The sequence below is a fragment of the Oncorhynchus keta genome, chromosome 14 (assembly GCF_023373465.1).
Source record: "Oncorhynchus keta strain PuntledgeMale-10-30-2019 chromosome 14, Oket_V2, whole genome shotgun sequence".
Lineage (NCBI taxonomy): Eukaryota > Metazoa > Chordata > Actinopteri > Salmoniformes > Salmonidae > Oncorhynchus > Oncorhynchus keta.
The window spans coordinates 34,989,870-35,016,732 of record NC_068434.1 but is presented as its reverse complement, the minus strand read 5'-3'; the positions used below and the strand labels follow the sequence as shown (position 1 = coordinate 35,016,732).

General features: G+C 44.9%; 1 protein-coding gene across 1 annotated transcript; it reads left to right on the top strand.

Moving 5' to 3' along the window:
• epg5 (ectopic P-granules autophagy protein 5 homolog (C. elegans)) lies at nucleotides 1–26,863 on the top strand. The gene is given in 48 exon segments (XM_035785863.2): nucleotides 1–122; nucleotides 519–617; nucleotides 786–884; nucleotides 1,033–1,734; nucleotides 1,862–2,122; nucleotides 2,249–2,447; nucleotides 2,570–2,706; nucleotides 2,822–2,929; nucleotides 3,122–3,195; nucleotides 3,380–3,488; nucleotides 3,594–3,708; nucleotides 4,047–4,197; nucleotides 4,287–4,436; nucleotides 4,594–4,751; nucleotides 4,949–5,100; nucleotides 5,205–5,345; nucleotides 5,498–5,659; nucleotides 5,754–5,876; nucleotides 5,951–6,213; nucleotides 6,752–6,892; nucleotides 7,517–7,661; nucleotides 7,811–8,008; nucleotides 8,309–8,416; nucleotides 8,670–8,792; nucleotides 8,928–9,094; nucleotides 9,552–9,779; nucleotides 9,857–9,980; nucleotides 15,591–15,735; nucleotides 16,571–16,742; nucleotides 16,834–16,999; nucleotides 18,445–18,587; nucleotides 18,691–18,847; nucleotides 19,012–19,206; nucleotides 19,355–19,568; nucleotides 19,655–19,830; nucleotides 19,921–20,128; nucleotides 20,242–20,317; nucleotides 20,513–20,616; nucleotides 20,771–20,776; nucleotides 20,779–20,945; nucleotides 21,138–21,341; nucleotides 21,448–21,657; nucleotides 21,817–21,961; nucleotides 22,042–22,284; nucleotides 22,475–22,688; nucleotides 22,777–22,989; nucleotides 24,599–24,713; nucleotides 24,802–26,863. Coding segments are annotated over 46 exon segments (7,743 nt in total). The 5' UTR covers nucleotides 1–122; nucleotides 519–617; nucleotides 786–836; the 3' UTR covers nucleotides 24,985–26,863.

The window sequence follows — 26,863 nt, the reverse complement described above, 5'->3', positions numbered from 1 at the left end:
CTGGAGTCATGTGACGAAATTTTTATTATCGCGATAACTGTTTCTTCCTGGAGCAAAACAAATAACAGCTGATGTGTTGCCAAATGTCACTTCGCTGGCGTTGATCACATTGTTTTACAAAGGTAGGCAGCATTTTACATTTTGTGAGGGTTTAGCCCACAGTTTACAGCTGATCATTATAGCTAACGTTAGCTACACCAAAAAAACTGGTGCTTGCTAGCTATATTATGTCATTGTTTTCGCACTCCTCGAGAGCGCTACGTGTAAGCTAGCTTGCTAGTAACGTTAACGACAATATGCTTTCACCAGTTTGTTTAAGATAGCTAGATGGCAGAGCTTATTTATAATCAACTGACAATGATATGTAAAGTGGGGTACACTGTGCTAGCCATGATGACCGACGACTGTCATTACACCCTCTAGCCATTTCTTTGCTAGTGCTGTGTGAGGAGAGGGTGGATGTGTTTCGTTTTCCCGACACTAGCTAACTCTAAATAGCTAACCCTTACCCTATACAGCTCGAGACTGGTCTGAAACCACGCCTATTTGCTAACAAGAACCGCCTTCATGTAAAGATAACACAGACATCTAGGTCCTTGTTTATCATCAGTAGTCACGTGAGTGGTGTTGTTTTGCTGACGCATGAATGACTGATTTATCATTTGGCCCTGTGTTGGCAGCCAGGACCAAACTGGCTAATGTGAGATTAGAAAATAATCATGTACCAACGACCGTGAGCTGACTGTTGTGCTCCCATTTAACAGACACACTGTTGCTCCCCTTAGAAGCCTTAGGGTGAATGTGGTGAGAGGAACAAGGTGGGAAGGATATGACAGATGGAGGCTGTGAGACAAAAGAAGTCCAAGACCAGTAGCAGGTCTCAGGTATGTACAGTACACTCCTGTATGTCCCTGAGGGCAGACTACTGTCTATTTATCAAATGATGGTGAAAGCATATGATAGTATTTATTACCCTGTCATTATTCATGAGTAATAACCAGTCAGACTACTGTTGTGTGTTACCCCCAACAGGACAGAAAACAGAGGCAGAGTGGACGAGTGAAGAGTCCCACAGCTCTCTCTGCTGGTTGTGATGAGAAACCTGGTGCTGCTGCCCCGCCCAGCTCTGAGTTCACAGACATCCCCCTCAGTCTGCCCAACGAGGGGACAGAGCCACAACAGGGTCTGGCAGAGTTATCAGAGACTTTATCAGAGACATCACAACCATCAACACAGATATTACCACAGACATCAGAGGAATCATTACCAGCATCACAGACACTATCATCATCCACATTATCACAGACATCATCATCAACCTCACCCCAGACACTAGAAAAGCCCTCTGAGACAGAGCCAGAGAAGAGGGATGAGGGGAGAGGAGAGGCCCAAGGGGCTGAGCTCAGAGCTGAACCACCGAGCACTGAGGTGGGGAGAGAGACCCAAAACAAAACCCACATCCAGATTCAGGCCTGCATATCTACGACGCTTGAGACACCCTTGGCCCCCAGCGCTCCTGCCCTCTACCCCTCACTACCCACACTGGAGGAGGGCTCCCTGATGCAGCTGCATAAGGAGGCTCTGCGGGCCTGTGGGACAAGGGGCCCTGCTGTTCTGCCTCTAGGGGAGCAGGAGTGTCCTCTCAGTCTGGAGCCTGTTGTGGAACTAGCTCCATCTGAGGGCTCCAGGACCAGACTGTACCCTGAACTACCCCAGCCCAGCCCAGAACTACAGGTAACCACACACTTACTATGACCCATTGTGGGCTCGAACCGCTTTATATTACAAAGCTATTTATGTTACAAAAGAATGGTGAATAATATTTATTTATAGTGTTGACTGTCTTGTGTTTTTCCTGAAGGCATTCTCGTTGGAGCAGCTGAGTGTGTGGGAGCCAGGTGGGGGGATGTGTGTGTGGGTGGAGGGGGTGGAGGTGTGTGCAGCCCAGTTCGCAGTGTTGGCCCGGCAGGAAGGCCACGAGCTGACAGAACTCCTGCAGAATTACTGGCGCTGCCGCAGACAGCTGACACACGCACACACACAGCTCCACACACACACCTCCGACTGTAACACCACACAGAACCGACTCTGGAGCTTCAGAGATGAGCAGCTCACACTTCAGGTATGTGGTTCAATAGATTATGTTAGTATACGACTTAGCACATAACACAGAAGCTACAAAGTTATACAGTACACTTCTGTTCTTCATCTCGCTCTCTCTTTAAACCCTTTCTTTCTCTCTCTCCAGGGTGTGTGTGGGGACCAGTCTAAGGTGTATGGCTACCACCGCTTCCAGCAGGCTGACTTCAGTGAGGCTGTGTTGGTGGAGCTGCGGAAGCTGTTCGAGGCCCGCTCTGAACTCCTGCACCAGAAGGTGGCGCTGCATGCATACACAGCTCTGCTGTCACGTCTTCAGGTGGAGTCATACTTACACTGCCTGCTCCACGGTGAGAACACACTCTCGCACACACTGTACATACATATACACACAGGTTGGATTTAATTTCATATTTTCCATATTGTACACATTTTTAGTTTAATTAGTTAAGTGTATGTGTGTGTATTGTAGATATGTGTGGTACCCAGAGTCAGCCCAGCTCCCTCCTCCCCCTGAAGGAGAGCATCAGTGTTCTCTTCAGCTTCACACGGAGAGTCCTGGACGACACGCAGTTCCAGACAGACATCCACCTCTGGCTGCAGAGACTGGTACACACACAGACACACACAGTAAACCTCAACACTAGCCCTGGTACAGCAGAACCTGTTGTCCCACCTGTTGTGCAGTTTAGTCATGCTATGCTGTGGTGTGTGTTGTGTATAGGTGGCAGTGTTACTGCGTGTGGGGGGATCAGGAGAACACCTCTACCTGTTGAACCATCTGCTGTGCTGTTCTGCAGGGGTGGGCAAGTGGGCTGCAGCCTTCTTACAGGTGAGACACACCCTCTATCTAGTTTGTTTATTGTTTTGATTTCCTCAAAAGTAGGCCTGGTTTATGAATGAAGGCTCACTCCACTATTTCTGTATGCTTTTTGGCAGGTTATCATATTCGGCTAACAATGGCATCATTGCCAGGTAAAGTTAGCAGTCTTAACTATAACATGCTTGGGGGTGTGTGTTCCAGATCCAGGTCCTGGGAAATCCCACAGGAGTACAGCAGTTCATGCAGGCTCTGGCCATCCTCATGTCTCCAGTCAGGTAAAGAACCCTAACTTCTCACTCTGGCCCCTGACCCATAACCCTACATGTCACCACCCTCATGTCTCCAGTCAGGTAGCCTTGACCTTTCATCTCTAATCCTTACTTATTTATGTGATTTTTGCACACTTTAATTTAGCTCCTTATGGGTTTTTCTCTCTGATTGTTGACCCTTCATCTTTAGACACCGGGCTGAGTTCATGAGCCACATGAAGCCCTGTGAGAGTCAGGGTGCTGCAGCCTCCGGCCCTGAGTCTGGCAACTGGACCCTAGTGGATGAAGGTGGAGAGGAGGTAACCGTGTGTGTGTGCATGCATGTGTTGGTGTGTGTGGAATTTGACCCTAGGAGCGTTGGTAGAAGTGTTGTAAGGTTGCTGATGTGCATGAGTGTTTTTCAGGATGAGGACCCAGAGAGCAGCTGGTTGTTACTGTGTGAGGAGGACCTGATCTCTCTGCTGTCCCAGTTCCCCTTCCAACAGCTCTTCACACACCTGCTGGAGATGAGCAAGAAGGGTGTGTGTGTGTGTGTGTGTGTGTGTGTGTGTGTGTGTGTGTGTGTGTGTGTGTGTGTGTGTGTGTGTGTGTGTGTGCGACCTGAATTTGTTCAAGTGCTATTTTAAGCTTAAGGGTTAGGTTAAGGGGTTGGGTTTTTGGGTTAGGATTAGGGAAATTAAGATTTTTACACTCCAAAAAGTCCTGACATTTCACGAAAGTAAAGCTGTGTGTGTGCGCGTGTGTTGTCATGTATTTGACTGACGTGGTAATTCTGGTGCCTGCTTTTTGGCTTCGGATGTGCGTGTGTGTAGCTGTGTGTCTGTCCTACCATTTTATAACGGATGTTCTTTATCTAGGTGTCTATGAGCCCAAGTCCTGCTCCAGTCAGAAGATGATGCGTGTGTTTGCGTTCGCCTCGTCACTGATCGAGCTGCTAGCTGTGGGTCTGAACACCTACGACAGCGCTCGCTACCGCCAGCTAGTCAAACGCATCGGACACACCATACGGTAAGACACCCACACGCAGTACATTTTAGATGTAGGTGTGTTTTGTAAAGGTGTGTAACCGCTGCCTCCTGCGCGCTCCCTCCCTGCAGGATGACGGTGTGTTACGTCAGTGATCACTGGGCCCAGTATGTGAGTGTTGCTGGTCCAGCCCGGCCCAGGACCATCTCTCTGGAGAAACTACAGCTAGAGTACGACCATCTGTTCCTCAGAGCTGTACTACACGTCCTCAGAAACAAGAGGTGCGAGGGGGAAGAAATGGCATGGTTTTGGCTGTCTATTCTTACAAGGCAGTAAGAATATTGATTGGGGAGTGCGTGCATACTTGTGTGTGTGTGTGTGTGTGTGTGAAAGAGAGAGTGTAAAGTGTTTGTGTATTATCTGACTGTGTTCTCCTAGGTTGGGTATCTGGCTGTTCATGTCAGAGATGCCCTACGGAACCCTGTCCAGTTCCATGCTGTGGAGAGTTCTGTACGTGATGCAGTGTGCAGAGACCGCTGCACCGGACGCACTCAACTCTACAGACAACACATACACCTGCCTACAGGCCCTCAGAGGTACACACACACACACACACACACAGACATAATGGTGATGGGAATGACTTGTGTTCGTCAAGTACTTTTTCCAAAAACACAATGTACAACAAAAAAAACAACAACACAGAATAGAGCTCAATATTATACGTTCACACACATACACAGTGTGTCAGCACAGGAACCGTACGCTAATGATGTGCTAACATGTATTGCAGAGCCGAGTCACCAGGAGAGGTTTGAGAAATGGCTGTGTGAGGTCAACAGTTCTGATGGAATCTCTCTCCTCACTGCGCTAGCTCACATGGCCATGCCCACCCACCACTCTGACCCCACCTTCATTACCACTATAGCTCTCCTCGTCTTCCAGGTAACACGCACATCATTTTTCACACGGAATGAATAGAGGTCGCAGCAAAGCCGGGCTGCCAGTTTCTACTGCAGGTCGCCCTTTATTTCCATCCCTGCCTCCAGGTGTCCTATGTCAGTGTGTCTACGAGGGAAACCTACTCGAAGGTGGGGCGGGAGCTGCTGGCCGCCATAGCAACCGTTCATCCTTACATCATCTCAGTCCTGCTGGACAGACTCAGAGAGACCATCGAGACAGTCGGCATGGTAAGTGTTTGTGTGTGTGTGTGTGTGTGCGCGCACGTGGCATCTGTCAACACCTGGGGTTGCTGTGGAAAGGATGGGGATGAAGACTTCAAGTGTAAAAGAGGTGGTTCGGTTAAGTACACCTGCATGTTGATTAGCCTTGTGTATGTTAGGTGGCACTGTACCTCAGTAAGGAGCTGCCCCTGTTCCTGTGGCATCCTAGCCCGGAGGAAGTGTGTGTGATCGGGGGCTGGCTTCTCCAACACCCCCTCTCTGCTGTGGAGAACAGCCTGGCCTGTGTTCTACTGGAAGGGCTGGACTGGGGCTACACACAGGTACTACACACACACACACACACACACCTAACCCTACATTGAGTTTGAGTGTGTACAGTGTGTAATGTTGAGTGTGTGTGTGTGTGTCTTGTAGGATGGGACTCTGGCCCTGCCCTCCTCTCTCCACAGTGAAGTTGCTCTGCTGGTGGCAGAAGCCTATCAGAAATACCTCACAGACAAGCCATACAATGGACTCATCTCAGAGGGAATCAAACAGGTAACGCAGATACACACAGTGCACATCATCTCATCTCTGAGGTTAACACACATCTCTCTGTCTCTGTCGATCAGGTGTCCTACCTGGCTAGTGTTCTCCGTCTGGGTCTGTCACCTGAGGCTTCCTTCAGCCAGTGGGCCTGGCAACTGTTGCTAAGGCTGAAGCTCCATGGCAACACCCAGTACCCTCAAGCAGCCTGGTCCACCCCCGGCTCTGCCCCCAACCCCTCTCCGGAGCTCACGCATGCCCCAAACATGCACCCTGTTCTAAGGGCCGTAAAGGCGGGCCTTCCCATTGGCTGCTACCTGGCCATTGCCATGACAACTGTAGGACACAGGTATGACCATCTGCTCTCTCTCACATCAGAATCCCTTTATTCGCCAAGTACATTTCCACATACACGGAATTAGACTAAATGAACAGGTGCTGCCAGCAATAGACAAATGCACAAACAGAATATAGACAGAGAAATTTACACAAAGTCGACATACAGAATATACAATATAAATACAGTAATCATAAAACCCTAGAGTATAGGCTGAGCTACAGTGAGGATATAACGTTACAATTTACAGTGGGGATATATCTATATATGCAGTGTGTGTGTGTGTGTATATATACCGTTGTAAATACCGTGAAGAAGTTTACATGGTACAAAAGCAGTATAGTGCAGTTATTAGTATTACAGGTCAGTGAAGCCAGCTGCAGTGTCCGGCACAGAGTGCAAAGTCACTATCCCTATGAGCCCTCTGGCCGGTTGGTGAGGACCACAGCACAGTTATATACAGACACACTGCACATGTGTTTAAAGTCTCTCTTTGTACTATTGTGTGTAACATCTATTACCGTCTGTCCGTCTGTCTGTCTGATCCCAGTCTGGAGGTGTTTTGCACAGAGGGAGTGGATCTGTTGAAGAACCTGATTCAGTCTCAACATCTGAGAGCTGCTGTCCATCTCCTGGACAACATCCTCCCTCCTACCTACCCTCTCAGCTTCTACCTGCTGAAGAACACACAGTAAGAGATACACACTATGTCCTAGACCCTACTTCCTCTGTACTGGACAACATCCTCCCTCCTACCTACCCTCTCAGCTTCTACCTGCTGAAGAACACACAGTAAGAGATACACACTATGTCCTAGACCCTACTTCCTCTGTACTGGACAACATCCTCCCTCCTACCTACCCTCTCAGCTTCTACCTGCTGAAGAACACACAGTAAGAGATACACACTATGTCCTAGACCCTACTTCCTCTGTACTGGACAACATCCTCCCTCCTACCTACCCTCTCAGCTTCTACCTGCTGAAGAACACACAGTAAGAGATACACACTATGTCCTAGACCCTACTTCCTCTGTACTGGACAACATCCTCCCTCCTACCTACCCTCTCAGCTTCTACCTGCTGAAGAACACACAGTAAGAGATACCCACTATGTCCTAGACCCTACTTCCTCTGTACTGGACAACATCTTCCCTCTTTTCTGCCCACGCAGCTTCTACAGTTAACTTTCAGTATCTTTTACCCCTGCCTAAACTAAACCTTAAAATCACACTAAAATCTCACACAACTGGAGGGCTGTGGTATTGCTATGTTTGGATGAAGATATATGTTTCTCTCTTCCACTCTCTGTGCCAGGTTTGTGAGCTGTGTCCAGTTGTTCCTGCAGTGTGACGGTGTGTGTCCTCAGGGTGTAACGCAGCAGGTCACCCACAGGGTGGCGCCACTCTTCACTGGAGGCACCTATGGGGACATGGTACGCCTGCTCAACAGTGTCATACAGGTATGTACACACACCTAATACATCATAACTGGTGTGAAACATGGGGTTGACCAGATCAGTAGTTTGGCCAGCTGTAGAAGTGGATGTTCCTGCCTCTGAACAGTCCATGAATCTCTTCACGATGAGTGTGTATGTTTTTTCTCTTTCAGACTCACGTGGTGGAGAGTTCGAGGCCAGGTCGTGTGGGTCCGGCAGCGGTTCTAGAGTTCTGGGTGGGAATTCTAACCCAGCAGAACCTGTGGTACCGAGACAGGACCGTTTTATTCCTGATGGATCAGATCTGTCGTTCCGCCTTCACACACCACCAGGAGGAGTGTGTACAGAGATTACTGTATCAGCAGCACAAGGTACACGCACGCACGCACGCACACACACACACACACACACACACACACACACACACACACACACACACACACACACACACACACACACACACACACAGAGAGAGAGACTGGAGATTGTAGAGTCCCAAATATTTCAGCTGTTATGCTTATTTTGATCAGTGTGTGTTCATTTTCTGTGAAGAAAGAGTATACACACACACACACACACACACACACACACACACACACACACACACACACACACACACACACACACACACACAGTAGATCAGTCTGTGATGCTCTCTCACCCCTCTGTAGATTGCTTTAGGTTACCATGGAGACCGGGGTCTGCTCTCTTCCCTGGTTGGTTGGATTGCTGGAAATGCCACACCCTCATTCATTGAGGGCCAATCGCTGAGCGGGGAGGTGAGAACTTTAACCTCAGTCCTATCTAACTTGTCGTATCCGTGCTGTCATTCTGTGTGAGTCAGAAGGAAACATTTTTGCTGCATTTTCCCAGAAATTCTGCTAAAAACCACACCTAAACAAAACGTCTGTGTAGGTGTGGTTTGTATGTGAAATGATAACTGTATGTGTTTAGGTGTGGTTTGTATGTGAAATGATAACTGTATGTGTGTAGGTGTGGTTTGTATGTGAAATGATAACTGTATGTGTTTAGGTGTGGTTTGCGTGGCTGGTGTTGAACATGGAGGGGATGTTTGAGGAGGATTCTCAGCTGGGACGCTGTGTGGAGCATGAACTACTGTCTGATCCAAACCTCTCACCTGATCAGGCTCTGAAGGTACACACACACACACTCCAACCTCTCACCTGACCAGCAGAACAATAAAACTATGAGAGATTAATAAGCCTTAATCTGAGATACATAGTGTTTGTGTTTCACTAACTTTATGTTTCTTGTGTCTGTGTGAGACAGAAGGCCCAGCAGAGGTTGAAGCTCCCAGTGGCTCCATCTCTGCAGCGGCTGCAGGTGTACAGGTGGGCGTGTCAGGCGTTGTCCACACCCCCTGACCACCCGCTACTCCCCCTCGTCTGGCAGAGGTTCCTGCAGCTCTACCTGAGACAGCCAGGACCTGAGTATGGGTACGACATACACACACCATAACCTCTAGGCCAGGGGTTCTATGACTTCAGTGCTGCGTGGCTGAACATTTTAGAGTCCTGCCTCTTGACATCAGTGAGAGAATGTTGCCGTTTACAAGATCATTTCCTGCAATTCTACACATTTGTCAATGTGGCAGAGAGAGAACCTGGGAGTTTTACAGCTTTTGGGGAAATACTTGGTGGAGTACTGTGGATACCGATATCCCTGTGAGCCTCCCAGGCCCATGTTGCCCAGGGTTAAGAATATAAATGGTAGATTAATAATATTTCATTGTACTACACCCTCTAAACTTATTCCACCGTTCTTTTGGCCCAAATTAGTTTAATCTGTTTATTTATTTAGAGATTTGACGCTGACCCCACTTGGAGAACCCAGCTCTAGGCTGGTATCAATTCAGTAATGTTCTCAGTGTCCCCCTGTTTCTGGTGTCTGCAGTCTGGATGCAGGGGGCTGTATTGGTCGTCGGTTCTTCCAGGGCTCGACTCAGGCTGTGTTACTGAGAGATCTGAGACAGAGACTACAGGAGGTGTCTGACTTCCACCACGCCGCCAGCCAGGCCCTGAGGGTGCCCCCCACACACACACCCAGCCAGGGAGAGGACCGCCCCAACTCCCGTCCACATCTCTTCCTCACATCCCCACAGATACACACAGAGCTGGTCAGGTACGTACAGCTACTAGTCCCTCCCCTTAACTTTGTGACTGGCTGTTTCCCAGGCTGATCTGATTGGTTGTTTACAGGCTGTTTGGTGTGTTTGCCGTGTGGTTGGACGATGAGACTCTTCAGAAGAAGGAAGTGTATCTGCCCTCTCTCCCACCACAGTATGACCCCCAAAGACTGGCCAAGGTCATGCACAAACAACAGGTGTGTGTGTCGTGTGTTTTTCCTTGCCACTGTTGCCTCTGCTTTGCCTTTGATGTATTAGTTGATAGATGTGTCATATTGTATTGGTTGATAGATGTGTCATATTGTATTGGTTGATAGATGTGTCATATTGTATTGGTTGATAGATGTGTCATATTGTATTGGTTGATAGATGTGTCATATTGTATTGGTTGATAGATGTGTCATATTGTATTGGTTGATAGATGTGTCATATTGTATTGGTTGATAGATGTGTCATATTGTATTGGTTGATAGATGTGTCATATTGTATTGGTTGATAGTTGTGTCTTATTGTATTGGTTGATAGATGTATTATATGGTACTGGTTGCTAGATGTATCATATTGTATTATTGGCTAGATGTATTATATTGTACTGGTTGCTAGATGTATCATATTGTATTTGTGGCTAGATGTATCATATTGTATTGGTTGCTAGATGTATAATATTGTATTGGTTGCTAGATGTATCATATTGTATTTGTGGCTAGATGTATCATTGTATTGGTTGCTAGATGTATCATATTGTACTGGTTGCTAGATGTATCATATTGTATTGGTGGATAGATGTATCATATTGTATTGGTGGATAGATGTATCATATTGTACTGGTTGCTAGATGTATCATATTGTACTGGTTGCTAGATGTATCATATTGTATTGGTTGCTAGATGTATCATATTGTATTGGTTGCTTGATGTATCATATTGTATTGGTGGCTAGATGTATTGGTTGCTAGATGTATCATATTGTACTGGTTGCTAGATGTATCATATTGTATTATTGGCTAGATGTATCATATTGTATTTGTGGCTAGATGTATCATTGTATTGGTTGCTAGATGTATCATATTGTACTGGTTGCTAGATGTATCATATTGTATTGGTGGATAGATGTATCATATTGTATTGGTGGGTAGATGTATCATATTGTATTGGTTGCTAGATGTATCATATTGTACTGGTTGCTAGATGTATCATATTGTATTGGTTGCTAGATGTATCATATTGTATTGGTTGCTTGATGTATCATATTGTATTGGTGGCTAGATGTATTGGTTGCTAGATGTATCATATTGTACTGGTTGCTAGATGTATCATATTGTATTGGTGGATAGATGTATCATATTGTATTGGTTGCTAGATGTATCATATTGTACTGGTTGCTAGATGTATCATATTGTATTGGTTGCTAGATGTATCATATTGTATTGGTTGCTTGATGTATCATATTGTATTGGTGGCTAGATGTATTGGTTGCTAGATGTATCATATTGTATTGGTGGATATATGTATCATATTGTATTGGTGGATAGATGTATCATATTGTATTGGTGGATAGATGTATCATATTGTATTGGTTGCTAGATGTATCATATTGTATTGGTTGCTAGATGTATCATATTGTATTGGTGGATAGATGTATCATATTGTATTGGTTGCTAGATGTATCATATTGTACTGGTTGCTAGATGTATCATATTGTATTGGTTGCTAGATGTATCATATTGTATTGGTTGCTTGATGTATCATATTGTATTGGTGGCTAGATGTATTGGTTGCTAGATGTATCATATTGTACTGGTTGCTAGATGTATCATATTGTATTGGTGGATAGATGTATCATATTGTATTGGTGGATAGATGTATCATATTGTATTGGTTGCTAGATGTATCATATTGTATTGGTGGATAGATGTATCATATTGTATTGGTTGCTAGATGTATCATATTGTACTGGTTGCTAGATGTATCATATTGTATTGTTTGCTAGATGTATCATATTGTATTTGTGGCTAGATGTATCATATTGTATTGGTGGATATATGTATCATATTGTATTGGTGGATAGATGTATCTTATTGTATTGGTGGATAGATGTATCATATTGTACTGGTTGCTAGATGTATCATATTGTATTGTTTGCTAGATGTATCATATTGTATTTGTGGCTAGATGTATCATATTGTATTGCTTGCTAGATGTATCATATTGTATTGGTGGCTAGATATATTGGTTGCTAGATGTATCATATTGTACTGGTTGCTAGATGTATCATATTGTACTGGTTGCTAGATGTATCATATTGTATTGGTTGCTAGATGTATCATATTGCACTGGTTGCTAGATGTATCATATTGCACTGGTTGCTAGATGTATCATATTGTATTGGTGGATAGATGTATCATATTGTATTGGTGGATAGATGTATTGGTTGCTAGATGTATCATATTGTATTGCTTGCTAGATGTATCATATTGTATTGGTGACTAGATATATTGTTTGCTAGATGTATCATATTGTATTGCTTGCTAGATGTATCATATTGTATTGGTGGCTAGATATATTGGTTGCTAGATGTATCATATTGTATTGGTTGCTAGATGTATCATATTGTACTGGTTGCTAGATGTATCATATTGTATTGGTGGATAGGTGTATCATATTGTATTGGTGGATAGATGTATTGCTTGCTAGATGTATCATATTGTATTGGTTTCTAGATGTATCATATTGTATTTGTGGCTAGATGTATCTTATTGTATTGGTGGCTAGACGTATCGTATTGTATTGGTGGCTAGATGTATCTTATTGTATTGGTGGCTAGATGTATAATATTGTATTTGTGGCTAGATGTATCATATTGTATTGGTGGCTAGATGTATCATATTGTATTGGTGGCTAGATGTATCATATTGTATTGGTGGCTAGATGTATAATATTGTATTTGTGGCTAGATGTATCATATTGTATTGGTGGCTAGATGTATCATATTGTATTGGTGGCTAGATGTATCATATTGTATTTGTGGCTAGATGTATCATATTGTACTGGTTGCTAGATGTATCATATTGTACTGGTTGCTAGATGTATCATATTGTATTGCTTGCTAGATGTATCATATTGTATTGGTGACTAGATATATTGTTTGCTAGATGTATCATATTGTACTGGTTGCTAGATGTATCATATTGTATTGGTGGATAGATGTATCATATTGTATTGGTTGCTAGATGTATCATATTGTACTGGTTGCTAGATGTATCATATTGTATTGGTTGCTAGATGTATCATATTGTATTGGTTGCTTGATGTATCATATTGTATTGGTGGCTAGATGTATTGGTTGCTAGATGTATCATATTGTATTGGTGGATATATGTATCATATTGTATTGGTGGATAGATGTATCATATTGTATTGGTGGATAGATGTATCATATTGTATTGGTTGCTAGATGTATCATATTGTATTGGTGGATAGATGTATCATATTGTATTGGTTGCTAGATGTATCATATTGTACTGGTTGCTAGATGTATCATATTGTATTGGTTGCTAGATGTATCATATTGTATTGGTTGCTTGATGTATCATATTGTATTGGTGGCTAGATGTATTGGTTGCTAGATGTATCATATTGTACTGGTTGCTAGATGTATCATATTGTATTGGTGGATAGATGTATCATATTGTATTGGTTGCTAGATGTATCATATTGTACTGGTTGCTAGATGTATCATATTGTATTGGTTGCTAGATGTATCATATTGTATTGGTTGCTTGATGTATCATATTGTATTGGTGGCTAGATGTATTGGTTGCTAGATGTATCATATTGTATTGGTGGATATATGTATCATATTGTATTGGTGGATAGATGTATCATATTGTATTGGTGGATAGATGTATCATATTGTATTGGTTGCTAGATGTATCATATTGTATTGGTGGATAGATGTATCATATTGTATTGGTTGCTAGATGTATCATATTGTACTGGTTGCTAGATGTATCATATTGTATTGTTTGCTAGATGTATCATATTGTATTTGTGGCTAGATGTATCATATTGTATTGGTGGATATATGTATCATATTGTATTGGTGGATAGATGTATCTTATTGTATTGGTGGATAGATGTATCATATTGTACTGGTTGCTAGATGTATCATATTGTATTGTTTGCTAGATGTATCATATTGTATTTGTGGCTAGATGTATCATATTGTATTGCTTGCTAGATGTATCATATTGTATTGGTGGCTAGATATATTGGTTGCTAGATGTATCATATTGTACTGGTTGCTAGATGTATCATATTGTACTGGTTGCTAGATGTATCATATTGTATTGGTTGCTAAATGTATCATATTGCACTGGTTGCTAGATGTATCATATTGCACTGGTTGCTAGATGTATCATATTGTATTGGTGGATAGATGTATCATATTGTATTGGTGGATAGATGTATTGGTTGCTAGATGTATCATATTGTATTGCTTGCTAGATGTATCATATTGTATTGGTGACTAGATATATTGTTTGCTAGATGTATCATATTGTATTGCTTGCTAGATGTATCATATTGTATTGGTGGCTAGATATATTGGTTGCTAGATGTATCATATTGTATTGGTTGCTAGATGTATCATATTGTACTGGTTGCTAGATGTATCATATTGTATTGGTGGATAGGTGTATCATATTGTATTGGTGGATAGATGTATTGTATTGGTTTCTAGATGTATCATATTGTATTGGTTTCTAGATGTATCATATTGGCTAGATGTATTTGTATTGGTGGCTAGATGTATCATATTGTATTGGTGGCTAGATGTATCATATTGTATTGGTGGCTAGATGTATAATATTGTATTTGTGGCTAGATGTATCATATTGTATTGGTGGCTAGATGTATCATATTGTATTGGTGGCTAGATGTATCATATTGTATTTGTGGCTAGATGTATCATATTGTACTGGTTGCTAGATGTATCATATTGTACTGGTTGCTAGATGTATCATATTGTATTGGTGACTAGATATATTGTTTGCTAGATGTATCATATTGTATTGCTTGCTAGATGTATCATATTGTATTGGTGGCTAGATATATTGGTTGCTAGATGTATCATATTGTACTGGTTGCTAGATGTATCATATTGTATTGGTTGCTAGATGTATCATATTGTACTGGTTGCTAGATGTATCATATTGTATTGGTGGATAGATGTATCATATTGTATTGGTTGCTAGATGTATCATATTGTACTGGTTGCTAGATGTAACATTGTATTGGTTGCTAGATGTATCATATTGTACTGGTTGCTAGATGTATCATATTGTACTGGTTGCTAGATGTATCATATTGTATTGGTGGATAGATGTATCATATTGTATTGGTGGATAGATGTATTGCTTGCTAGATGTATCATATTGTATTGGTTTCTAGATGTATCATATTGTATTTGTGGCTAGATGTATCTTATTGTATTGGTGGCTAGATGTATCTTATTGTATTGGTGGCTAGATGTATCATATTGTATTGGTGGCTAGATGTATCATATTGTATTGGTGGCTAGATGTATCATATTGTATTTGTGGCTAGATGTATCATATTGTATTTGTGGCTAGATGTATAATATTGTATTTGTGGCTATATGTATCATATTGTATTTGTGGCGAGATGTATTGGTTGCTAGATGTATCATATTGTACTGGTTGCTAGATGTATCATATTGTATTGCCTGCTAGATGTATCATACTGTATTGCCTGCTAGATGTATCATACTTTATTGGTTGAGTGTAGGAGCTGTGGGTGGAGTATGTGGACCAGGAGCGCGTCCAGTATGATGAGAGGGAGGTGCTGGATCTCTGGGACAAAGTGAAGAATGAACCCACCTTCATACAGAGCAACAACCCTGCCTTCACTGACTACACCAACCCCAGCGCAGGTACACGCACATGAACACAGCCTCAGCACATAGCAGTTGTGACTGAATTAATGACGTTTTATTCTTGTGTCAACCCGCCTGGTTGGCAGCCCATTCCTCATGGGTTTAATTGACACATTACAATAATTCAGTGATAATTCTTCCGGTGTTCTGTGCAGGATGCAGCAGATATAGAGTGGGAAAAGAAACCCATATATAATAGTAAATAAGGTTATCCAGGCAATAATTATTTATCACAAGAGCAGTAAAAATAACACAAATAAACAGAGTTAATTACAGAAAAAATCGACAGAAGGCGTTGGAACCAAGTCTCACACAGAGAAGATTCATGTGTGAGACAAGCCTACATACAATCTATATACATAGGTGCCATTCACTATGTGGGAGCAAAATATTTGTATAATTTTATTATAGGTGGACCTTTTTCTTTTATTCCAGGCTTTATAAAACAAAATCTGTAAATGGAAATACATAATTTACAGAAAAAAAAACATTTCAGTTTTTCCTCGTGGCTCAGCCACATATTTCCAGGGTATATCTGGTGGGCTTTCTGGAATAAGGACAAGTGTATATGTCAAGGTAGAAAGGGCAATAGAGGATCAAGTGAATGTCATTCTCTATTTCATCAAGGTCACAATATTTACATTAGTCGTTCCTCTTACATTTCACCATTACACTGACCTGTTTCAATACGCAGGGGCAATATCCCTGATCTTACTTGTGCACAAAGCGATCGCTCGCTTTTAGGTAGGGTGTACATTGGGAATTATTTTAGGACTAACAAACCAAGCGGCCTTGTTATTGGCGTTGTTGTAACCTTTTCGTGTGTGTGTAGCGAGGAAGCGTATCCAGTCTAACCTGCAAAAGCACACTATCCCTCGGCCGCTCCCCGAGCTGCAATCACAGAGAGCTCCGGTACCAGAGGTCCCCTCTGCCTGCCTCGCTGACCCTGCTGCTGCCTCCACTCTCCTACAGCAGGACCTCTGCTGTCTGCAGGAGCAGGCCAGGTACACACACACACACACCAACCGTCACGCCATGGATGTATACCTGTATGATGTTTTGGGACATGGTTCACAGTGTGCTTGGTGTGTTTAGGTTTGCAGTGTCTCGGGAGGCCCAGCAGGTGGCGTTGGAGTCAGAGCTGCTGGAGAGTCTTCCTCTACTCTACAGGAACAGGCCAGAGCAGGTTACCATGGCGCTTGAGTGCAGAGGGCAGAGGGGGGGCCAGCCCTGCCAGGGAGCGGCACACATCACTGTCACGGTAGGACAATGAGTCAATTCTGTTTTGATTTAATTTTCAGAATGGGCTGATTCTGCTTGAAAATTCCACTAAGAAAGGATGACGCCATGATTAACTGACTGTTCAAATAATCAAATCAAATTGTATTTGTCACATGCGCAGAATACAACAGGTAGACCTTACAGTGAAACGTTTACTTACAAGCCCTTAACCAACAATGCAGTTTAAGAAAATACAAAAAAAAGTAAGAGATAAGAATAACAAATAATTAAAGAGTAGCAGTAAATAACAATAGCGGGGCTATAGACAGGTGTCGAGGTAATATGTACATGTAGGTATTAAAGTGTATGTACTTATTAAAGTCACTATGCATAGATAATAACAGAGTAGCAGCAGCGTAGAAGAGGGGGGGAGCAATGCAAATAGTCTGGGTAGCTATTTGATTAGCTGTTCAGGAATCTTATGGCTTGGGGGTAGAAACTGTTTAGAAGCCTCTTGGACCTAGACTCGGCGCTCCGGTACCGCTTACCGTGCGGTAGCAGAGAGAACAGTCTATGACAAGGGTGGCTGGAGTCTTTGGCAATTTTTAGGGCCTCCCTCTGACACCGCCTGGTATTGAGGTTCTGGATGGCAGGAAGCTTGGCCCCGGTGATGTACTGGGCCGTATGCACAACCCTCTGTAGTGCCTTGCGGTTGGAGGTTGAGCAGTTGCCATACCAGGCAGTGATGCAACCCGTCAGGATGCTCTCGATGGTGCAGCTGTAAAACTTTTTAAGGATCTGAGAACCCATGCCAAATCTTTTCAGTCTCCTGAGGGGGAATAGGGGGAATTTGTCATGCCCTCTTCACGACTGTCTTGGTGTGCTTGGACCATGTTAGTTTGTTGGTGATGTAAACACCAAGGAACTTGAAGCTCTCAACTTGCTCCACTACAGCCCCGTCGATCAGAATGGGGGCGTGCTCGGTCCTCCTTTTCCTGTAGTCACAATCATGTCCTTTGTCTTTATCACGTTGAGGGAGAGGTTGATGTCCTTGCACCACACGTTCAGGTCTCTGACCACTTCCCTATAGGCTGTCTCATCGTTGTTTGTGATCAGGCCTACCACTGTTGTGTCGTCAGCAAACTTAATGATGGTGTTGGAGTCGTGCCTGGCCGTGCGGTCTTGAGTGAAAAGGGGGTACAGGACTGAGTACGCACCCCTGAGGGGCCCCCGTGTTAAGGATCAGCGTGGCGGATGTGTTGTTGCCTACCCTTACCACCTGGGGACGGCCCGTCAGGAAGTCCAGGATCCAGTTACAGAGAGAGGTGTTTAGTCCTAGGATCCTTAGCTTAGTGATGAGCTTTGAGGGCACTATGGCTTTGAACGCTGAGCTGAGTCGTAGTCAATGAATAGCATTCTCACATAGGTGTTCCTTCTGTAAACATGCATCCTATTCCCCTCATTCCCGTCTCTGTGTGTGTGCAGTGCGAGTGTGTACAGAAGCAGGAAGCAGTGGAGACTCAGATCGTGTCTCTGAGAAGCGACATTAAGCAGCTGCAGACGGAAGCCAAGACTCCTCCCCCTCAGAGCCTCGCCCAGGCTGCAGTACACACTGAGAAGTTCATTACGTCAGTACACACACACACACACCATACCTGTATCATATTATTTTTCAATATAATTGTTGATAGTCATATGTGCCATAAAGTAAAAAAATGTGTGTGTGTGTAGTGCTCTGGTGAATTTGTACAAGGCCAAGCCGACGGCAGCAGTGCAGAGTGTAGGAGTGGCTGCCTTCTACAAGGTAGTCTCTTTCGTCTGTGAGGACACACTCCGCCACCCACCCACTCGCCAGTACCTCTCTTCCTGCGTCGAGATACTGGGACAGGTACTACACACACACACACACACACACACACACACACACACACACACAAACAAACTCATTTCATACACATAGGACGTGACTGTGTGTTGGTGTTAATCCAGTTTGTGTTTGTTGGTGTTAATCCAGTTTGTGTGTGTAGGTGTTAATCCAGTTTGTGTGTGTAGGTTTTTATCCAGGGCAACCAGGCAGAGTGCGGGCGTGTCCTCAGCACTATCCTGGAGCAGAGACGTCTGTGTCCCCTCCTCTCCCCCTTCTTCACCCCAAATGCAGCACCCAATCAGCTTGTCTCTCTCTACAAGGAAGTGGTGACATCACTGCACCCTGACAGTGCTGACGTCATCTTCATGCTGCTCACTAAGGTCAGCCTCCACCTTCGGAAACATACACAACAGCTACACACACCACCCACACAGAACACACACTTCCACCTCGACACATCACACAGAGAACTGGAGGCCTGTGGTATTCCTGTGTTAAGATGACCAGATTCTCTCTCTCCCTGTGTAGTTTGACCTGAGTACGTGGCTGAGTAAGGCCGAGCCAGTGTTCTCGGAGCGTAGCAGACTGGTAGAGCTGGTCCACACTGCTCTGTGTTCCTGTGGCCGTGACCCCGAGGCTGACCTCCTCACGCCCTTTCACCTCTTCACACGACACTGGACCCTGTTGCTCAGACACCACTTTCCTGACCACTACAGCGACTGCCTGCGCCTGCTCATGACCAGTAAGACTGTTTTGTTTGTTATCTCTTATTGCGGACTTCAACGTGTGTGCGGACGTCGAACGTGTGCTTGTGTGTGTCATTGTCAGGTTCGACAGAGCAGTTGCTGAGCCCAGAGTGTTGGAGGGTGACTCTGTGTGTGCTTGGCGTCTCTCCTCTCCCCTGCAACACCAAACCCACAGCAGAGCCTTCCGGTACCGCAGATACCCCCAAACCCACATCCATCTCCCCCAGCCAAGCCCCCATCACCCTCTCTCCTCAGCAGGTGAGTGCTGAAAGTCCTTCATATTCAATACTGTTAATTTCCAGTCCAGTTTATTTAACCCTGCCTTGTCTCTTGATTGGCCCTCCTCAGGTGGAGGAGACGGTTGATTGGCTGTGTGAGTATTTTCAGCGTTGTCGTCTCAGTAAGCCGGACCTCCGCAGCTTTGGCCTTTACTCCGCCTGGGCGCCATACGTCAGTGAGGTCACCACGTTCTGGGGATATCTGATTGGTTACCTCATCGACCTGCAGCTCAGTGCCTGCGCCAGGGAGCCACTGGGGGGAGCCAGAGTGCTGAAAGGTACCAGACACAGTTTAGGCTGTTTTTCATTAAGACATTCTGTCCCCCCCAGTTACTGTTAACATATCTCCTCCTCCCCACCTCTCATCTCTTCCTCTTTCTGTCTCTCTCAGCCCTGCAGGATCTACACGGTAAGATGGTCCGTCTGTTTAAGCCCTGGATCCTGGTTCTGGAGACAGACGATGTCAGGTAAACACACATCTCTATCCCTCCGTCTATTTCTCTCTCCTTTCCATCTTTCTATCTCACTCCCCCCTTTCTTACTTTGCCTTGTATAACACTAACAAAACTACAGGCCTGTGGCATTGCGCTGTTTGGACTACAATATTTTCTCCCTCTATCCTATCTTCTCTTACTCTCTCTCCTCCTTTCTGTCTCTCGCAGTAATCCGAGGTGTTATCCCTGGTTGGAGTCAGACGCCAACGCTGCAGGCTGTCTTGTGGATCTCTACACCCAGCTGACCCAAACACTGCACCACAAGTTCAGAGGTTTGCGTGTGATGTTAGATGTAATGAAGGTCATTCATGTGTTTGAGCCTACATTTAAGGTGTGTGTGTGTGTGTGTGTGTGTGTGTGTGTGTGTGTGTGTGTGTGTGTGTGTGTGTGTGTGTGTGTGTGTGTGTGTGTGTGTGTTCGTTCCAGACCGCCTCCTCCCGGGCAGCGTGGAGCTCTGTGGCTGTGTCTGATGCAGTACTGTGACAGCTGCAGCTCTCCTCGTACACCAGAGTACCTCCTCTACCTTTACCACACACACCTCGGCAGCCTGCCCTGGACACACCTGCACCCCGATACACACCTCATGGAACAGTTGTTCAATGTAAGACTCTGACCCCAGACTCCTTAATCCCTAACCTCAACCCACAACACATTGGATTCCTAAAACAAACGGACTCCTCGTACACTTTGAGTGTCACAGTCAATAGGAGTTGTTTGCGGGTAGTGCTGTGCGATGTAGCATTAGGGAGGTGTAGAGGGATTCTTTACCCAAGGTTAATCTGTTCCTCTGCAGGTGGAGAGAGGAAGTCCTAAGAGCTGCTTCCTGTTCCTAGGGGCAGTCCTCTGTAAGGTCAACTGGGTCAGCGTTCTGAGTGACAGCCTGCAAACTCCAGCCAGCTCTAACACTAACATACACACAGACTCACACAAGATGCTGGTCTATCTACTCTACATGCTGGTGTTCCTCACTAAAGAAGAGCAGCTTCTCAGCCAACCGGTGAGGGAGAATTAGGACACTGGATAGCTATTTGTGTTTGTACACAATTGATGGAATTGTCGAGGGTCTGTCCCTGGTTTAGCCTATTTTCCCCTCTGTCCTCCAGGACTCCCCTCTCCTTAGTCTGTTGGTCCAGTCTGTCTCCCTGCCATGGCACCAGGTGGACCATTCCTCCTACCAAGGGATCATGGGATATGTAGGCACCCACTACCCTCACGCTCTGCTGCTCAGCGCAGACTCCGCCGCTCAGACACTGCTCCTATCACTACGCAGTGCTGCTGGGCTGCGGCCACGCCCCCATGGGATGCCATACTGGGTGAGAAAGAGGGAACACAACAGAATGTCACCCTCCACCTATTTCTCTAGTTTTATCATTAACAGACAGTCAATCTCTCCTCACTCTAATATAGACAGACTGTCTCTCTCATTACCGCAGACAAAATGAATGCATTCATCTCCCTCTCTCTCTGTGTAGGAGGAGACGTTGAAGGCCGGTGTGTGTGTGCGCTGGTGTGTCGAGTGTCTGGTCTCTCTGGAGCAGAGTGGTAGCATCAGTCTGGCTAACCTGGAGATGCAGTTAGAGGCACTACTGGAGAGCATCATCACCTTCAACCCACCTGGTAAGAACTCTTCATAGTCATCTTCATCATCATCACCTTCATCAATAACCTCTGTCTCTCTCTGTCTCTTGTGTCTGTAGAGGTGGGCTTGGAGCAGAGACACATGGCGTTCTGTAGTCTGTTCTGTGATTCGTTGGCTCTGCTGAACGGAGTGGGCGTGTCTACAGGCGAGGCCTTGGCAGCTCGTGTCATTGGTTGGCTGGACAGGAAGGGGCAGGGTTTCCCAGTGCTGCCGCTCCTGACAGCCTGCTCCCGTTGCCTAGCGTCCGTACGCCACATGACCCGCATCACCGAGGCTTGCATCACCGCCTACTTCACCCATGGTAACCACGGAGACAGTAACCATGGGGAGGGGTTTACCAAGGAAGGTCTTAGGGAAGGGTCTATGTCAGGGTTTGTCAGCAGGGGTTACTGGTGACGGACAGATGTATTTTATTTCATACATGAGGTGAAAACCTCACTCTATCGCTTGCTCTCCCCTCCCGCCGTCTATCTTCATTTTTCTCGCTCTAGCGGAAGAGGAGGGTGTCGGGTGGGGTCCTGTGTTGGCGTCCCTGCAGGTGCCTGAGTTGACCGTGGACGACTTCCTGTCTGAGAGCCAATCAGGAGGCAGCTTCCTGACACTCTATGCTTACATCCTGCAGCGCCTCAACACGGAACACACAGTGGCCAATGAGAAGAGGACGCTCGCTCTACTCAACACATGGAACAGTCAGGTCTTCCCCAGGTCTGACCACCGCCCCCCCCCCCCCGTGTGTGTGTGTGTCTCTCTCTCTGTGTGTGTGTTGGTAATATAGTTGTTTTCTCTCTCACAGTGGTCCCTATGATGAGGCTAAGTTGTTCCTCTGGTGGCACAAGGCCCTGTGTGTGTATGTGGAGCATCTGCAGCAGGGGCTGGGGGAGGTTCCAGCCGTGGTAGCGGGGCTGCTGCGGCTGCAGACACGGCTCTCTCAGATGGGAGAGGAGAGACTCGGATCAGGACTGCTGGGGGCTATAGGATTGGGCCGCCGATCACCCCTATCCAACAGGTACTCACAGACATACTGGACATGTACAGTACCTTCGGAAAGTATTAATATCCTTTGACTTTTAACACATTTTGTTACATTACAGCCTTATTCTAAAATGGATTAAATAAAATAAAAAATTGTCAGCAATCTACACACAATACCCCATAATGACAAAGCAAAAACAGTATTTTAGAAAACTATTCAGAAAGTCAGTAAGAAAGTATTCAGACCCTTTGCTATGAGACTGAACATTTAACTCGGGTACATCCTGTTTCCATTGATCATCCTTGAGATGTTTCTACAACTTGATTGGAGTCCACCTGTGGATTTGGAAAGGCACACACCTGTCTATATAAATGTCCCATAGTTGACGGTGGATGTCAGAGCAAAACCCAAGCCATGAGGTTGAAGGAAGATCCGAGACAGGATTGTGTGGAGGCACAGATCTGGGGGAGGGTACTAGAAAATGTCTGCAGCATTGAAGGTCCTCAAGAACACAGTGGCCTCCATTGTTCTTAAATGGAAGAAGTTTGGTGTTCTGTAGTCTGCTATGGTATAGCTGTCCACCCGGCCAAACTGAGCAATCGGGGTCAGGGAGGTGACCAATAACCAATAATCCGATGGTCACTCTGACTGAGCTCTAGAGTCCCTCTGTGGAGAGGAGAACCTTCCAAAAGGACAACCATCTGCAGCACTCCACCAATCAGGCCTTTATGGTATAGTGGCCAGATGGAAGCCATTCCTGAGTAAAGGCACATGACAGCCCACTTGGAGTTTGCCAAAAGGCACCTAAAGAATTTCAGACCATGAGAAACTAAGATTCTCTTTGGCCTGAATGCCAAGCGTCATGTCTGGAGGAAACCTGGCACCATCCCTACGGTGAAGCATGGTGGTGGCAGAATCATGATGTGGGTATGTTTTTCAGCGACAGGGACTGGGAGACTAGTCAGGTTCGAGGCAAAGATGAACGGAGCAAAGTACAGAGAGAGCCTTGATGAAAACCTGCTCCAGAGCGCTCAGGACCTTAGACTGGGGCGAATTTTCATCTTCCAACAGGACAAGGACCCTAAACACACAACCAAGACAACGCAGGAGTGGCTTCGAGACAAGTCTCTGAATGTTCTTGAGTGGTCCAGCCAGAGCCCTGGACTTGAACCTGATCGAGCATCTCTGGAGAGACCTTTAAAATGGCTGTGCGGCAACACTCCCCATCCAACTTGACAGAGCTGTAGAGGATCTGCAGAGAAGAATGGGAGAAATTCCCCAAATACAGGTGTGCCAAGCTTATAGCGTCATACCCAAGAAGACTCGAGGCTGTAATTGATGCCAAAGGTGCTTCAACAAAGTACCGAGTAAAGGGTCTGAATACTTATGTAAATGTGATTATTTTTTATCTATATATTTTTTAAACATTTGTGAAAACCTATTTTTACTTTGTCATTGTGGGGTATTGTGTGTAGATTGAGGGAAAATTTTAATAAAAAAATCCAATCAACTTTAGAATAAGGCTGTAACCTAACAAAATGTGGAAAAAGTCAAGGGGTCTGAACTTTCTGAAGGCAGTGTGTATTCATCTTCGGTGTTTACTGTGTGATTCTTTTGGTAACTCCGATGTGTGCATGTTTAGGTTCAGGGTGGTGGTGCGCAGTCTGTCTGCGTTTCTCTCAGTCCAGATTCCCTCAGAGGACCAGGTCCGCCTCCAGCCCAGCACCGACCAGCAGCTGACTGCTAAAGCACAACAGGTACACACACATACATACACATGCATACATATATATATACACACACACACAGAGTTGCTCAGCTTGTGTGTTTCGTGTGTGTTTCTAGGCTCTGGTTGTGTTGGAGTCCATGCCCAGCAGTAAACAGTATGCTGGCCTAAAGGACTCAATAGGAAAAGCTGTCCAGTTCATCCAATACCCAGGACACTGTCTTAGAGATGGACCTTGCCTCCTTTCTCTGCTGGCCAACCTCCTCTACCCAGACCAAGGATACCTCAACATCATACGATAGCAGCGCCAGTTAGCATCGGCTAGCACTGTGACACAGTATGCTAAACAGGAAAAGTTAGAAACAACAGTCTATCCTGTGGTGAAAGTAGGGAACTACGTGGGGAATATAGTGTCATTTGAGATGTGCACCGATATGCTAGTAGCCTACTAGCCATCGAATGCTGGAGCTGGACTGATAGCCATAATAGACTGGATCTCAACAAAGAACATGATTTGACTGCTAGTGATTGTGACACAACTATAAGTTTATTAGAGTGTGATACTTAGGCATAGATTCAATCAGATCAAGCGTTATCTGGCAATAGCCGACGACCGCATAGCTGATGTTTTGGCCGTGTATGAAGTGTAACTACTTTGGAGCTGTCAAACCGGTGAGTGGCTGCACTTGATCATCGTCACGAAGCCACACCCGTCCCACTCGCATTAGTTCAGAACGACAAGGTCTAGGCTATATAGAAATAATTACGCTCAAATTGAAAATCATTAAGCAAAATAATAAAGATTTCTATCTTACATCTCACATTCCAGTGTTTGATCTTGTAGAAAGACTGCATGGGATTTCTCTTACTCTTAATGCCCGCTTTAGGTATAATGCCAGGAGCCACTTGTGGATTTGACAACAATAAAGCAGTTTCCACCTCAGACACTATCAAAACGACCGGATGTTGGCTAAATCGGATCTGATTAAATAGACCCCTTACTGTCTCTGTTCGGCTTTCTCTCTCTCTCTCTCTCTCTCTCTCTCTCTCTCTCTCTCTCTCTCTCTCTCTCTCTCTCTCTCTCTTTCTCTTTCTCTTTCTCTCTCTCTCTTCCCCCACGCAGATCTATTTGCTAGGAATGAGCTTTTTCTTTCTTAAAGGGTGTTGCCTTTTATTTTTAATTACTTCAGCAGTTCCTCCACATTTTGCCTATGGCTGATGTTGCAAGTGTTGGATGACAATTATGAAGCAGAGTTAGTATGAAAAACAAACTCACAGACATTACCATAAACCAGTGGCACTGAGTTCACTTATTCTCTGTGATCAACATTTAATGATGGAGATTATAACTCGTGGTGTTTAACTTATTTAGAGCTCTTTTAAGTTCATCCCCAGTGGTGCATGTGGAGGAAGATTTTACATACCAGTATTATATTGCCCATATTGAATGCCAGGGGATCAACCCAACAGTTACATGGCCTGCTATGACTGAAGGTAGAATGGTTGAATTGGCTAAAAGTGCTTTTATTGTTTGTGCCAAATACACTCAACTTATCAATTAGCCTTAGGAAAAACCATCTTGTCTTCTATGCTTTGGAGAAGCACACTTGGTTATTAGTCATTTATTCAGGACGTCTCCCAAATGGCACCCTATTCACTTTATAGTGCACTAGTTTCGACCAGGACCGATGGGACTCTGGTCAAAAGTATTGCACTATATAGGTAATTGGGCTCCATTTGAGATGCAGCCATATATTCCGGAGTACTATGGTATGACGCAGCAGCAGGAACAACAGCAGTGATTTGATTGTACAGTATGTAACCTACCTTACTGCCAGCCTGACTATGGGCTGCCAGGGGCTTGCTCAGGGGGGAGCAATGTTACAGGACGATCAGATAGAAATGTAAGGCGTAAAACAGACATGACTCCCTGCTCAGTAGTCTAGAATGGGGAAGTGCCCCCCCCGAATGTACTGGCTGTGTGTATATGATCAGCCTCGTCCAAGGATCATAATATACAGATGGGTAGTGTTGGGGCTGGGGGGGGGGTAATCACTTAGGAATTCACTTTTGGAACAGTGTTTACACACATTCTCCCCCAGTTCCAACCCTTGGAGATATGGTGTTTAGAAGTGTGATTACGCAATTTGGATCTGGAATAAATGATTTTTGAAATTAAAA